Source organism: Bison bison, unplaced genomic scaffold (assembly GCF_000754665.1).
Source record: "Bison bison bison isolate TAMUID 2011002044 unplaced genomic scaffold, Bison_UMD1.0 scf7180017864526, whole genome shotgun sequence".
NCBI lineage: Eukaryota > Metazoa > Chordata > Mammalia > Artiodactyla > Bovidae > Bison > Bison bison.
The window spans coordinates 3,540,302-3,556,524 of NW_011495077.1; the positions used below are offsets into that span (position 1 = coordinate 3,540,302).

General features: G+C 39.2%; 1 protein-coding gene across 1 annotated transcript in view; it reads right to left on the bottom strand.

Annotated features, from left to right (window-relative positions):
• Positions 1 to 16,223, bottom strand: part of NEO1 (neogenin 1) — a 240,744-nt gene that overhangs the window by 61,844 nt on the left and 162,677 nt on the right. The window contains exon 10 of the mRNA XM_010831422.1: positions 3,590 to 3,809. Coding sequence (XP_010829724.1) covers positions 3,590 to 3,809 — 220 coding nt within the window. The remainder of the gene's footprint in view (positions 1 to 3,589; positions 3,810 to 16,223) is intronic.

The following is a 16,223-nucleotide window of genomic DNA, read 5'->3' on the forward strand; positions in this document are numbered from 1 at the left end:
ATCTTGTCCAACTCTTTGCAACCCCAAGGACTACACAGTCCATGGAATTCTCCAGGGCAGAATACTGGAGTGGGTAGCCCTTCCTTTCTCCAGGGGATCTTCCCAACCCAGGGATCCAACCCAGGTCTTCCGTGTTGCAGGCGGATTCTTTACCAGCTAAGTCATGAGGGAAGCCCAATTCTAAATGCTATTAATTTCTGAAATAACTTACTCTGTACTTCCGCTTAGTGGCTAATAGAAAATACTGCTGTTTAAAGGCATTGAAAACAAAAGTGAATATTTCACAGGTAAAATGGCAGAGGAAGGGCCCTTTGAAATTTCAGGAAGCTAGAGTACCCACTCGGAGAAGGCAATGGCACCCACTCCAGTACTCTTGCCTGGAAAATCCCATGGACGGAGGAGCCTGGTGGGCTGCAGTCCATGGGGTTGCTAAGAGTCGGACACGACTGAAGCGACTTAGCAGCAGAGTACCCAACAGAATCATACAGCTCATTACCAAGGCACACAGTGCCCCCTGGTGGTTGAATTATCAGATGCAAGAAGTAGGAGAATTTGTAAATGCAGGCAGTGGCATATACCCTCACATCAAAAGGTTGTCTATGAAAATAATACATTACCTTCAATTTTTAGATGAGAAAATGTAAACTTATAAAGATTACATAAATTTTGTTTATAAAACAATTAATAGAATCTAGTCTCTGACTTGGTGTTATTTCTATTCCTTCACTGCTTCTATTCAGAAATCATGATCTTAATGAAATAGCAAAAATTATTACTACAATCTCCAAGAATCTTCCATTAAAATATTCCCCAGATTTACTGTTGCAAGTCACTGCTCTCATCTCCATCCAGGCCTACCATATGCTTGTGTGTGTGTGTTTAGTTGCTCAGTTATGTCTAATTCTTCACGACCCCATGGACTGTAACCCACCAGGCTCCTCTGTCCGTGGAATTCTCCAGGCAATAATACTAGAGTTGGTTGCTATTCCCTTTTCCAGGGGATCTTCTCAACCCAGGGATCGAATCTGGGTTTCATGCATTGCAGGCAGATTCTTTACTGACTTCCCACCACGGAAGAAGCCCCACATGTTTAGATCAACCTAACTATTGCTGATCTGTCTCCCTGACTCCACCACTCTTCTTCTCTAATCTTGTGTAGAACCTGCCAAGGACTGCTAATAAAAGCTGTTTAATAAATCATGTGCACACTTGCTCAGGAGTCTGAAATGGTCCCTTCTTAATTGATCATGTCCAGATTCTTACTTGCATTTTAACACTTGGCTCCAAACTTCCTTACACTTTATTATAATCTCTTACTAATTCTGACCAAAAACTCTAGGCCAGAGTTTTCTTACTTTTCCATCTTTTCAACAATAGACACACAAATTGGATCCTCTTCCTTTATGTATATTGCTACTTGCCTTGTCCTCCTGCTCCAGCTAATTGATAAAAATGATTCTATACTTTTTTCTAATATACTTAACAAGTCTTAAAAAATATGTTTTGATACATTTATAACATTGTTATACACAAAGATATAACTTGTATTCCTTCTACTAAATGGGGGTTAACTATCAACATTATTTTTTGAATAATTATTATTTCTCCACTGTCTGAAATTACTCACTCAACAAATATTTATTAAGTGCTACTAATAAGCCAGGCTCTATTCTAGCTGATGGTGATACTCTACTGAACAAGACAAATGCAACGAATGTGTTAATAAAAAGAGAACATTTCTGAGTGTTAAGTGTTCTGGAAAAAAAAAAAACACACAAAAGCTAAAAAACAAGATACGGTGGTATGTTACAGTGATGTTCCGGAACATGTTTAACAACTGGCTCTGCTTTGTAGCACTTGTCGCTGTAAATACTCCCCCACGCCCAACTTCGAGCTACCAGGTCATCACTGGGTTTGCAAAATTTCTTGAAAACTTAACAACTGGCTTGGGAACAAGCCACCAAGTGCCCCAGTGTGTGACAGTGACCAAGAAGCTGTGTTGGGTGGGTAGTCAAGGAAGACCCGAGAAGAGACCTTCTGAGGATGGTGGACAAGAAGCCAGACAGTTGTTTGCGAAGGAAATGCAATCCTGGTAGAAGGAACAACAAGGCCTTCTACTAGAAGCAAAGACCCTGTGATGTATGTAAGATTGCTTCTGAGGAATTACTAAAAGCTTCTGTCCTTCTGTGAAACCCCACGGACTCTGCAATGGGATTTGAAAGTCTACTGGAAACATTTCAAGACAGGTGCTGTTTGGCAGTCATGCCTTGCCTTTCTGTGACCAGCAGGTTGTTTCCTTATCGCTGTAACTGCAAAACATCCACCGCAGTGTTCAGATGAACACTCCATCACCCTGTGAGCAGCGCGATCCTTCTGACTCAGATTATGTCACTCACTTAGGCATCTCCAGAGTCTTAACCCAAGGGGCACTGACTTGACTAAGGTTCCTGTACCTTCTGAACTTGCCAGTTTGGTATTAAATACAATATATATCAAATGTAAGCACCCTAGTAGAAATACAAGCTTAACTGCATGGACCAGAGCCCTAACCCAAACAGGTATTTCAGCTTTCTTATTTTGGTGTGAAGTAACAGCACAATGAAGGGTTCTACTCAGCAATGTTAAGAATACACAGTCAGCATGTGGCGTGGGACCTCCCAAAGAGCCTATGACTGCCTGGGAAAACAACATAAACACACATAAAATAACAGAAGAGTAACAACTATGGCAGTATCAGATGTGTTATCATAACTAAGTGCCAATATCAGTGGCACAAATATACATAGAAGAGAAAAGCTACATGTGCTGAAAAAGTACAGGGAGATTTATGAGGGCTCCACTGGGCTTAATCTGAGCCAAGAAAGATTAACTGAATTTTATAGTGGTAGTTGAGAAACGGGAAAGGGGGAACGTGACCAAAGAGAAAACGGGGGGAAAAAAGGCTGCAGAGTGACAGGAATTAGACTAGTTTCATTAGAAAGTGAGTTAACTAGGGTTAAAGGAAAATAAGGTTGGATAGATAAAATACAGGTAGACTGTGCAGTGAAGTAGCCTGGTGATTCTGGAAAATCTCCAAAAGCAATGGAGAGGCAATGTGAGTTCCTGAAAGAAGTGGGGATGGAGAGGAATGTAATGAAAATACTGTTTTAGGAAAATGGGTCACTTAGTAATCTCATGTCATCAAGCAGACCCCTTGAGCTCAGCAGCCCACACCTGCTTAAGGGTGCAGGCAGATGTAACACCCTTAATTTCTAGAATCTGAAAGTTCTAAGTAAGACATAGCCTATATGTTGTACTTGACTGAATCATATTAAAAAGGGTATTCTTGGTTACATTTTAATATTTCTACTTAAATACCTTTATTTACCCTCTCCCCAGTCATCCCAGAAAGGCAGGAAAGAACACCAGGACCTTCTCTGTTTAGGGATTTACTTTTCATGACCTACGACTAGAAACAACGTATCTCTGTGACCACATTTTCTGGACTGAAAGCTGGTACAGATTCTGCACAGCAGAGAGTCAGGGTGGGCACAAATGGTCTTGGGAGGACAAGATGCAGCCAACTGGCTCCAGACATACAGGCACTTACCTAGCAATCCCCTCCTTGGTGTAGAAGACAGAGTAGGTAAGGTTGTCCCCATGAGGATCGGATGCAGGTGTCCGCCACGTCAGTTTGATGAAGCGGGTAGAGACCAGGGAGGCCACGACATCCCGTGGGGCTGAAGGCAGTGGTCCAGCTGTGGCTGGTGCTAGATGGTCAGTAGTGGCACTGGTCAGTGAAGTGGGAGGTAATGTTGGGATGGCAACATCTTGTCATGTGCAAATATTGGGGAATATGAAGGGCAAACCACGACGGTTTTAAAAAAGAGAACAGAAAAAACAAAAAACAAAAAAGAAATAAACAAAACCACGATGGGAAATAAAATAAAATGAATGAACATAAAAAAGGCCATTAAACTGAAGGCTAACATGCAGGCCAAGGGTAACTACTGAAAACTAATGGGCACTAGTCAAGACACACCACCGCAGAGCAAGCAGGCTTTCTGGTCACTATGATGGCTGTGGGTGAGGGAAAGGGAGGTGACAGCTGAGGACAGGACATCTCACAGAAGCACATCAGTGCCCAAAGCATTTTCTTTAGTTCTGAAGGCAGCATGCAACATCTGTCAAATTTTGCATGTGTAAGTCTTATACGTGATAAGAACCTCAGTATTTTTTCCTACTTTATCAAATATTGAACAATGTGTGTAGTATGGCTGAGCCTAGTTACACTTACCTTGGGCCCCAGACTATCATGACCTCACTGCAGAGCTGTGTATGCCTCTAGCTCTGCAGGAGTTCAAAAGTCACATCTTCAAGTGAAATCTAACATTAAAGTCTGCTCTCTGTGGTTGGCAATACCCAGGGAAGTTTGATAACCTTCCTCAATTCACTCAGTTAGTTCATTTGCCATCTTATCAATTCATTTAATTACAACAGTATAGTATCATGAATCCCAAATCCCAAAGCCACACAAACACAATATGTATTGTTTTGTGCTTACACAAAATACATTGTTCCATCTGTTTGGTACAGTCCTCACTACCAAGTAACAGATTACAACTGCTAGCAGACTTCAGGGACTCAATGGGACAGATGAAGCAGTGGCAAATCAGAGCTCTGCTGTTCAAATGCTTGTCTGTATGTCCCTTCTGTTGCCGGACACTTCTGATTTTAGAAGCCCATTCCTAATATACATCTAAAATATCCTTCACCTTGCAGTACACATTTAATCTCACAATTTTAATTTTAATCTCACAATTTTCAAATGAAGGAATTCATTAGAAATGTGTCATAACCTTAACGGGGAAGTTAGAAGAGAGGCAGACAGGAAAATATGAAAATTCTGGACCTCATTTCAATGAAATAGTAGGAAAACCACCTCCTGAAAATGAGGGAATCTTTTAAACTGAGGCAGTCTAAATGAATATGCCGGTGAGAATAAATACTCCAAGGGAAGGGACAGGGGAAGACCAATGTAAAGTCTCCCTACAGCTACCATTTATTGAGCACTTCCTACATGGCACTCTGGCTCTTTGTATGAAAGTGTTAGTCACTCAGTCGTGTCTGACTCTTTGTCACCCCATGGACTATATCCCTCCAAGCGCCTCTGTCCATGGAATTCTCCAGGCAAGAATACTGGAGTGGGTTGCCATTTCCTTCTCCAGAGGGTATTCCTGACCCAGAGATCGCATCCGGGTCTCCTACATTGCAGGTGGATTCTTTACCATCCAAGCTATCAGGATTCTTTATGTGGACTCATTTAGTCTTTACAACTCTATGAAATTGGTACTATTGCTGTATCTCTGTATTATATATGGAGAATACATTTAAAAGGGCTAAATCACCCTTCCTAGGAATAGGAAGTAGTGGAGTGTTAAAACCAACCATAGTTTTTAGCTTAAGAGACCTCTGGGTTTAGTCAATAGGAGTTTTTAGCCGTGGTCATGCCATTCAGGGTAATGGCAGTGGTCAGGGGCTCCTGCTTCTTTTTGTCAGTCCCGCCCGCCCTCCCGCCCCCCCCCACCGCCCCCTCCTGCAAATCCCATGAAGGCAATGCAAAGGCCCAGGATGAATGGCTGCATATGCACTAGGTGTTATAAGAGAAAAATCACTGAGTTTCTGAGATTTACCACTTTTATAGCAAGGGAAAGCAAGCTCTAGACAAAGAATAGACCTGCTGTGGATATCTAATTTAATTCTGTTGTGCCTTTTATGGCTTCAGTCTTTAAAAAGACACTGAAACTTGTTTTGTGTCCCAACACGTGGATTATCCTGACAATTGTCCCATATATGCTCGAAAAGAATCTGTATCTGCAGTCATTGGGTGGAAAGTCTATGTTAGCTAGGCCAAGATGACTGAGAGGATCGTTTAAGTTCTCTATATTCTTTTTAACTTTTTCTAATTGTTATCAGTTTTTGAGAGCAAGATATTGAAATCTCCCACTATTATCACTGATTTACATATTTCTTTTTTTGAAAATAACAACTACAAATGCATATACAACAACAAAGCCCCCAAATATATGAATCCAAAGAAATCTGGGAAAATCTCAAATATTTGGAAATGAAGCAATCCATGAGTCAAAGAAGAAACCACAAGAAATAAAAAATTTAACAAATAATAAAAAATTAATAAAAAATTTTAAACTGAATGAAATGAAAATACAACATATTAAAAACGGAGACATGCAATTAAAGCAGTGCTTAGAGGGAAATTAAGATGTCTTTATCAGAAGAAAAGTCTCATGTGAATTATCTAAGCTTTCACCTTACTGAAGAGTATAGATCTTAAGCATTTTTACATACAAAAAGGTAACCATATGAGGTAAAGGATGTGTTAACTAATTTAACTGTTGGAATGTTTTCACAGTGTATATGTATCAAATAATTATATTGCACACTTCAAATATATTATCATTTACTTGTCAACTGAAGTGAAGTGAAAGTCACTCAGTCGTGTCTGACTCTTAGCGACCCCATTGACTGTTCATGGAATTCTCCAGGCCAGAATACTGGAGTGGGTAGCCTATCCCTTCTCCAGCAGATCTTCTCAATTCAGGAATCAAATCAGGTCTCCTTCACTGCAGGCGGATTCTTTACCAATTGAGCTCTCAGGGGAGCCAATTTGTCAATTATACCTCAACACAAATGGAAAAATTTAATTTTATCCACATTCTTAAAAAAACACAAGGTTAATAAATTAAGGGAAGATGTTGTTGTTGTCGTTCAGTTGCTCAGTTGTGTCCAACTCTTTGCAACCCCATAGACTGCAGCATGCCAAGCTTCCCCATCCATCACCAACTCCCGGAGCTTGCTCAAACTCATGTCCCTCGAGTCAGTGATTCCATCCAACCATCTCATCCTCTGTCGCTCCCTTCTCCTCCTGCCTTAGATCTTTCCCAGCACCAAGGTCTTTTCCAATGAGTTGGCTCTTCCTATCAGGTGGCCAAAGTACTGGAGCTTCAGCTTCAGCATCAGTCCTTCCAATGAATATTCAGGACTGATTTCCTTTAGGATGGACTGGTCTGTTCTCCCTGCTGTCCAAGGGACTCTCAAGAGTCTTCTCCAACACCACAGTTCAAAAGCATCAATTCTTCAGTGCTCAGCCTTCTTTATGCTCCAGCTTTCACATCTGTACATGACTACTGGGAAAACTATAGCTTTGACTTGACTATACAGACTTTTTGTTGGCAAAGTGATATCCCTGCTTTTTAATACACTGTCTAGGTTTGTCACAGCTTTTCTTTCAAGAGCAAGCATCTTTTAATTTCATGGCTGCTAGTCACTGTCCATAGTGATTTTGGAGCCCAAGAAAATAAGTCTGTCACTGTTTCCATTTTTTCCCCATCTATCTGCCATGAAGTGATAAGACCAGATGCCATGATCTTAGTTTTTTGAATGCTGAGTTTTAAGCCACGTTTTTCACTCTCCTCTTTCACCTTCATCAAGAGGCTCTTTAGTTCCTCTTCAGTTTCTGCCAAAGGGTGGTGTCATCTGCATATCTGAGGTTATTGATATTTCTCCCAGTAATCTTGATACCAGCTTGTGATTCATCCAGCTCAGCATTTCGCATGATATACTCTGCATATAAGTTAAATAAGTAGGGTGATAATATATAGCCTTGATATACTCCTTTCTCAATTTTGCATCAGTTTGTTATTCCATGTCTGATTTTAACTGTTGCTTATAGACCTGCATACAGGCTTCTCAGGAGGCAGGTAAGGTGGTCTGGTATTCCCAACTCTAAGAAAATTCCAAAAAAAGAAAATTCCACAGTCTGTTGTGATCCACACAGTCAAAGGCTTTGGCATAGTTAATGAAGCAGATGTTTTTCTGTAATTTCCTTGCTTTTTAAATGATAATCCAATGGATGTTGGCGGTTTGATCTCTGGTTTCTCGGCCTTTTCTAAATCCAGCTTGTACATCTGGAAGTTCTCAATTCACGTACTGTTGAAGCTTAGCTTGAAGGATTTTGAGCACTGCCTTACTAGCATGTGAAATGAGTGCAACTGTGCGATAGTTTGAACATTCTTTGGCATCGCGCTTCTTTGGGATTGGAATGAAGACTGATCTTTTCCAGTCCTGTGGCCACTTCTGAGTTTTCCAAATTTGTTGGCATTCTGAGTGCATCACTTTAAGAGCATAATCTTTTAGAATTTGAAACAGCTCAGATGAAATGCCATCATCTCCACTAACTTTGTAGTAATGCTTCTTAAGACCCACTTGCCTTACACTCCAGGATGCTGAAATGCCATTATCTCCACCAACTTTATAGTAATGCTTCTTAAGACCCACTTGCCTTACACTCCAGGATGTTTGGCTCTAGGTGAGTGACCACACCATCATGGTTGTCCGGGTTTGCATAGTTCTGTGTATTCTTGCCACCTCTTCTTAGTATCTTCTGCTTCTGTTAGGTCCATGCCATTTCTGTCCTTTATTGTGCCCATCTTTACATGAAATGTACCCTTGGTATCTCTAATGTTCTTGAAGAGACCTCTAGTCTTTCCCATTGTATTATTTTCCTCTATTTCTTTGCATTGATCTCTGAGGAAGGCTTTTTTATCTCTCTTTGCTACTCTTTGGAACTGTGCATTCAAATGGGTATATCTTTCCTTTTCTCCTTTGCCTTTAGCGTCTCTTCTTTTCTCAGCTATTTGTAAGGCCTCTTCAGACAACCATTTTGCCTTATTGCATTTCTTTTTCTTGGGGATGATTTTGATCACTGCCTCCTGTACAATGTTACGAACCTCTGTCCATAGTTCTTCAGGCACTCTGTCTACCAGATCTAATCCCTTAATTCTTGTTCACTGATTCCTAAAATGTCAGTTTTCACTCTTGCCATCTCCTGTTTCACCACTTCTGATTTACACTGATTAATGGACCTAACATTCTAGGTTCCTATGTAATATTATTCTTTACAGCACTGTACTTTAATTTTACCACCAGACACATCCACAACTGGGCAGCGCCGTGGATGCCCAGCCTCTTCATTCCTTCTGAGAGCTATTTCTCTGCTCTTCTCTAGTAGCATACTGGACACCTACCAACCTGGGTGGGGTTCATCTTTCAGTGTCGCATCTTTTTGCCCCTTTGTACTGTTGATGAGGTTCTCAAGACAAGAATGCTGAAGCAGTTTGCCATTCTCTTCTCCAGTGGACCATGTTGTGTCAGAATTCTTCACCATGACCCACCTTTCTTCGGTGATGTAAGTTACCAAAATAAAAAATCAAAGAGGGAATAAGGCTACCAACCATACAGGTACTAAAAATCACAAGGGAATATGTGGCTTCCCTGGTGGCTCAGATAGTAAAGAATCTGCCTGCAATGCAGGAGACCCAGGTTCAATTTCTGGGTCGGGAAGATCCCCTGGAGAAGGGAACGGCTCCCCACTCCTGTATTCTTGCCTGGAGAATTCTATAGGCAGAGGTGCCTGGTGGGCTACAGTCCATGGGGTCACAGAGTCGGACACAACTGAGGGACTAGAGAGAGAGATTGTGAACAAATTTATGTCAATAAATTAGACAACTTAAAGGAAGTACAAAAGTTTCCAGAAAGACAGTAATTATCAAAGCTACTCAAGAGGAAACACAAAATCTGGATAGAGTTATGTAATAAACTTAGTTAGTAAATAATAATCTTCCCACAGAGAAAAGCCCAAGTCCAGATGATTTTGCTGGTGAATGTTATCAAATATTTAAAAGAAGACTTGGTACTAATCCTTCACCACTCTTTCAGAAATAGAAGCACTTTCAACTCATTCTGTGAAGTTAGTATTACTCTGATATAAAAGCCAGACAAAGATACCACATGAAAAGAAAACTACAGAGCAACATCCCCCATTGTCACAGATACAAAATATTAGCAACCCATTTTTGGGAACATAGCAAGAGGTTTTTTCTGGGCTCCAAAATCACTGCAGATGGTGATTGCAGCCATGAAATTGAAAGACGCTCATTCCTTGGAAGGAAAGCTATGACCAACCTAGATAGCATATTCAAAAGCACAGACATTACTTTGCCAACAAAGGTCTGTCTAGTCAAGGGTGTGGTTTTTCCAGTGGTCATGTATGGATGTGAGAGTTGGACTGTGAAGAAAGCTGAGCGCCGAAGAATTGATGCTTTTGAGCTGTGGTGTTGGAGAAGACTCTGAGAGTCCCTTGGACTGCAAGGAGATCCAACCAGTCCATCCTAAAGGAGACCAGTCCTGCATGTTCATTGGAAGGACTGATGCTAAAGCTGAAACTCCAATACTTTGGCCACCTCATTCAAAGAGCTGACTCATTGGAAAAGACTCTGATGCTGGGAGGGATTGGAGGCAGGAGGAGAAGGGGACAACAGAGGATGAGATGGCTGGATGGCATCACTGACTCGACGGACGTGAGTTTGGGTGAACTCAGGGAGTTGGTGATGGACAGGGAGGCCTGGCGTGCTGCAATTCATGGGGTTGCAAAGAGTCGGACACGACTGAGCGACTAAACTGAACTGAACTGAAGTAAGAGGTTTATAAGTCACGATCAAGTAGAATTTATCACAGGAACTGAAGACTAGTTTAATATCCAGAAATGAATGTAATACACCATATTAAGAGGAAGAAAACCCGGTTCCACTATGGTTATTGGTTCCAGTTTAATGATACACTAGACCTTGACAAAGTATCACTTTTAGTAGATTATAATTATGAGCTTTGCCTATAGGTCTATGCACTTAACTGTTTCTAGGTAGAGATCATTAAATTCAGTGCTGGGCATGTTGCTCTCAGTTAAGTGGATGCAGTTATTTTAATCTGACACCCACTTATACCAGCCAAGCGAACTATCTGCAGCAGGCACGTTTAAGTTTTCTTTGGAAATTTCACTTTGTAAAAATTTGTTTTAAAAATTTGTTCCTTTTGCATAATCTTTCTCTGAAAATAGATTAGGTTTAGAACTTCTTTAAAAATCTTCTGAACCTCCTTCCAAAGTTAAGAACGTATTGGGGAAAATGTCTGTTTTGTCAGCCCTGCATTTCCATATGTAAAGGAATAACTTAATTTGTATTTCCCAGGAACATTCATAGCAGCATTATTCAGAATTCAGTGAACACTGAACAGAACTGAGTCAGATTTACATGGTGCTTACTGCTCCAAACATAACAGCAATGTGAACGAAAGTATAGTTCCAGAGTTGGGGGAGTGTTAACAAGTATGCCACAGAAAAAGAAAATAATCATATTTGGTCATGCTTATCACATGTTAAAGACTCAGCAATTTTGTAGCAAAGAAACATGTTCAGTTTGTTAACCTAGCATTTCTTATTCGATCATGAAATCTCTTTTTCCACAGAGATCTCGGTTGGGCAATCCTGAACTAAATGAAACCCAAGTGATACCTGAGATACTATTGAGCAGCGAGAGCCTTTACAAGAGCCCCTGTCTGAAAACCTCCAGTCATGGTTCAACTACTTCAGTAGATAATCTATTTCACATTTTTCATTTAAAAATAAAAATGAATAAGCTTGTTGTAAAAGTTACTTATATAATACATAAATATACAAAGTATCTTAAGAATCAAAGTTTCGCTTTGCATTATCTCCAAAATACCACCCTTATTTTGGTCCATGTTCTTCCAAAAATCTTCCTTTTCATAATACACTTATATGTACACGTAAGTATGAGAATGAAATTATACCAACCACGTTACTTTCCAATCTACTCTATGTTATAATATATCTTTAAGAGCTTCCCGTCAGTATAATAAAGAGGCCTCATTATTCTCAATTGCTGCATATTACTCTTTAATACAAATATATCACAATTTTATTCATTTCTTTATACTGTTTGCATTTATGTTGGTTAATTATTTAAGGCTCCTATAGATAATGTTTTTGTAAACTTTCCTATACACATATCTTTGTGCACATGTATAAACATTTCTGTAAGATAAATTCCTATAAGTGAAAATGCCGAGCCAAAGGTTTGTAAATTTTAAAGTTGACAGAAGATGGTTATTTTGGCTTCAGTTTAAGGACAGAGAGTTGAATACATTTTTGTGTCTACCACTTTATTAAAAAACAACAGCAGCAAATAGGACAAGAAATAGACACACAAACTCCACTTTGGATAAAACTCAGAGATATGTGCAATCTGAACCCAAAATATACGAAAAACAAAACAAAACCAAAAACGGAGAGAGAAGTAAATTAATTAATGGAGCAAAGTCAATCTAAGTGCCTCCAGAGGGACAGATTGATAAGACTCAAACCAACTGACTTTGAGGAACTGGCAGCACTTCAGAAGACAGTGGTGATATAGGGGGCAGAGGCCTTAGGAGCTATAAAATCTCCAACTCACCCATAAAAATGGAGCTTTACATTCAGGAGAAACCAAACCAAAGAGGCTCTGGGCTCACAGGAGACCATCAGAAGGATTAAGACCACATACTAAAAAGTTTGGAACTGCCTAGCTCCCTGGCTCAACAAGTTCCAGTAGGTTGGCAACCAGGCAGGCTTACTATCACTCTGCAGGAGATTGAAGTGAAGATGTGAAGTGAAGATCTGAAGATTTATCCAGATCATTCTCTGGATAAACTGAAGCAGAGAAGACTTACAAATACTGCTACCTGGTGAGTTCTCAGCAACAGTTACAAAACACATGGCTACCTAATTATTCTATACTAAAGCTCAGCAGTTAAAAAACTTTACCCTCAAAAAACTTTATCCTTTTTTTATCCTGAGAAACAGGATATTTGCACAAAAAGTTTAATGGAAAACAGGGTCAGACCTGTGTCTCCTGAATTGGCAGGATGAAATCTGTGTAGAGTTTACGTTAATAGTGATTATATTGGTATTAACTTATGTCAGCCTTTAGGCATAGTTCAACAAGACAGTCGAAAAGATAAATTTATACTTGTAAGCATCATTGGTTTTCCTTAATTCTGGCAAACTTCTGCTCCTCCAAGGGTTAGTGCAGATGTCATATTTTTCCACAGAATTTTCATTTAGTTCTTTTACACATTTCCATTTCTTTACTGAACTACCATTTGTTCCCTCATGATGTTCCTGTTTTGCTTTATATCTGAATACATTTATAATAGCTGCTTTAAATTCCTTGTCTGCTAATTTCACCATGTTTTCCATTTCTGGGTTTGTTTTCTACCAATTGACTTTTCTCCAAATTGTGGTTCACATTTTCTTTATGGTATGTGTAGTAATTTTGATTCTATGTCAGATACTGTGTACGCTACCTGCTGCTTGTTTAAATTTGGTCATTTTTTTAAGTAGAGTGTTGAATTTTGTTCTGGCAGGCAGTTAACCCAACTTGTTCCTATCAAGGTGTGTTTTAAGCTTTTAGTATGGTTCTACAGAGGCCTTGAATTTAGAGCTGTATTTGCCTTATTCTCAAAATACAGCCTTTTTATAGTATCTGCTGAGTGCCTGGAATGTTTTATGAGGTCTCTCTCTACTCTGGTTGAATAGAATGTGAACATTTCTCACCTCTGTGTATACTCTAGTAATTTTTCAGCTTTCCAGTAGCTATTCTTTCTTAAAAAAATTATTATTTTTAATTGGAGGATAATTGCTTTACAAACTTTTGTTAGTTTCTGACATATATCAAGATGAATCAGCCATAGGTATACATATGTTCCCTCTCTCCTGAACCTCCCTTTCACCTCTTACCCCTTCCCACCCCTCTAGGTTGTCACAGAGCACCAGGTTGAGCTCCCTGTTATAAAGCAACTTTCCATTAGCTATTTATTTTACATATGGTAAAGTATATATTTCAGTGCTACTCTCTCAATTCAACCCACTCTCTCTTGCCCCCACTGTGTCCAAAGTCTGTTCTCTATGTCTGAGTCTCTACTCCTGGCCCTGCAAATAGATTCATCAGTATCATTTTCTAGATTCCAGATATATACATTAATATATGATATTTGTCACTTTCCTACTTACTTGACTCTGTATAACAGGCTCTAGTTCATCCACCTCACTACAGCTGATTCAAATGTGTTCTTTTTTATGGCTGAGTAACACTCCATTGTTTATATGTACCACAATTTCTTTATTCATTCACCTGTCAGTGGACATCTAGCTTGTTTCCACATCCTGGCTACTATAAATAGTGCTGCAATGAACATCAGGGTACACGTATCTTTTTCAGTTACGGTTTTCTCAGGGTATGTGCCCAGTAGTGGGATTGCTGGAGTCATATGGTAGTTTTATTCCTAGTCACTATTTTTTCCTTAGAGGCGTTCTTTGCCTGGACCACGGAGAATTTGGTCTGTTTTGTGCAGCTTAGTGTTTAGTAGAAGACTCATGGGGACCCTGTACAGCTTTCCTGAGCTTCTTTGCACATCTCTCTTCTCTCCAGCAGCCTGCCCCACAAAGTCCACTATCATTCTAGCCCTAAACTCTGATCTCTGTCTCCTTAGCTCTCTGAGACTGCACTCCAGCCTGGAAGTGCTTCCAGGAAGAAAGCTGGGTGTCATCTCTTAGAGATTATTGTCCTGCATATTTTCAGATGTCTAGAAACATTTATTTCATATAATTAGTCCAATTTTCTTGCTGCTTACATGAGGAAAGCCAGTCCAGTACTAGCTACCCTGGCATGGCCAGAAGTATAACTTCCAAGTACTTTAAGTTTTTACAATAAATATCTCTTTCAAAGAAGTACTGCTATAATAAAAAGCATTGTATTAAAAATATTTCTAAGCTCTTATCATTATAAGAAACATTTATGTACTTTTACATTAATTGTTGTATTCATTTGTTTCCTTTGCAGGAACTAATATCTACTACACATTCAATAAATATTTGTTCAGTGATTGAATAAATAAAAACTTTAAGTCTGGTTTGCCAAAAGAAATAAAATAAAAGACTTAGTGAAATTATCCTGGCATTTCAGATACTATCTATAAGGTAATGTCACCATAAAACCAGTGGGCCAAAGAGGTAAGTTATTTTTATAACTGCTGTTGGAAAGCAAATCAAAATTGCCATAAGTACTTGTCCCATTCTGAAATTACCATAAAAATGTATATATGAATGTTCAAGTATCTCAGGGTTCACCCTTAAAATTTCTCTACTGGGTCCTACTTCACAATTCAAATAGAGAGGTTCATTTTCCCTCACTGTAGATACCTCAAACAAAGCAATCAAAAAATCTTGAGAAGCACAGAAAAACAACAAGAGTCCAATAAAACAACTGTTCCTTCAGATTAAAGACATTCATATGAGGCATTTACACTCAATGGGGAAACAGCAGTTACACTAAGGCTATTAATCACAACATTTCATTAAAAATAAAAACACTTACACAATGTGAAAAGAGCTGCAAATTATTTGCTCTTGAGAGTAATCTGTCATACAAAGGAGCCAATGAAAAACATGTGGCAGTTGCAATGAGTTCAAGGCTGTACACTGGTTGTTTTCCCAATGGTATCTCTCAACAGAGTAGGCATATTTCATGGAAGCTCGTTAGAGAGACGCGTAAGAAAAAGATGTCTTTTTGCTTTCTCAAACTAAGAGGATTCATCACTATTTCCAAATTTAAAATGGAATGATACTGAATTAAAGAAAACTAAAGCGGAGGAGTAATGCTACACAATGGTGATGGCTTAGGCTTAGCAATGTCACAGTCTGATTTATAAACATCTGCTTTCAGGAGACTCGTATAAAGGGCAGCTGTAACCCTACTACCTATGCCCTATCCCATTCTGCTGGATGCCCGACATGGGAGTTACTGTTAAAAAAAACTTAAGTTATTTTTATAACTGCTTAACTTCTGCATTGGCCACAATACCAGAAGTTACAGGTAACATTGGGAACATAGAAGCTTTAGAAAATAGGAGCAGATTTTAGTTTAAAGCAAGGAATAATTTCTTAAACCATAAAGTTCCATTCAACAGTAGAATGGGATGGATGTCTTGTGAGAAAGAATGTCCTATCACTGGAAAATACTAAGGGTGGATGACTGTGAAGACAATAATTGTACAGGTAAAATTTGTAACTCTAAAATTCTATAATTTTCTGAAACAGAAAAAAATGGTCTTTCCAATAAATCTCAAGGATTCTACGCTTAACGTATCACTTGTTTGAAATGGCACAAATCTGACTGTTAACATACTATTAAAAAGATACTTTATATAATCAAACTGCTTTGTGAAATTGTGACATAGATTTTAAGACTTGACAGATACATACTATTCTC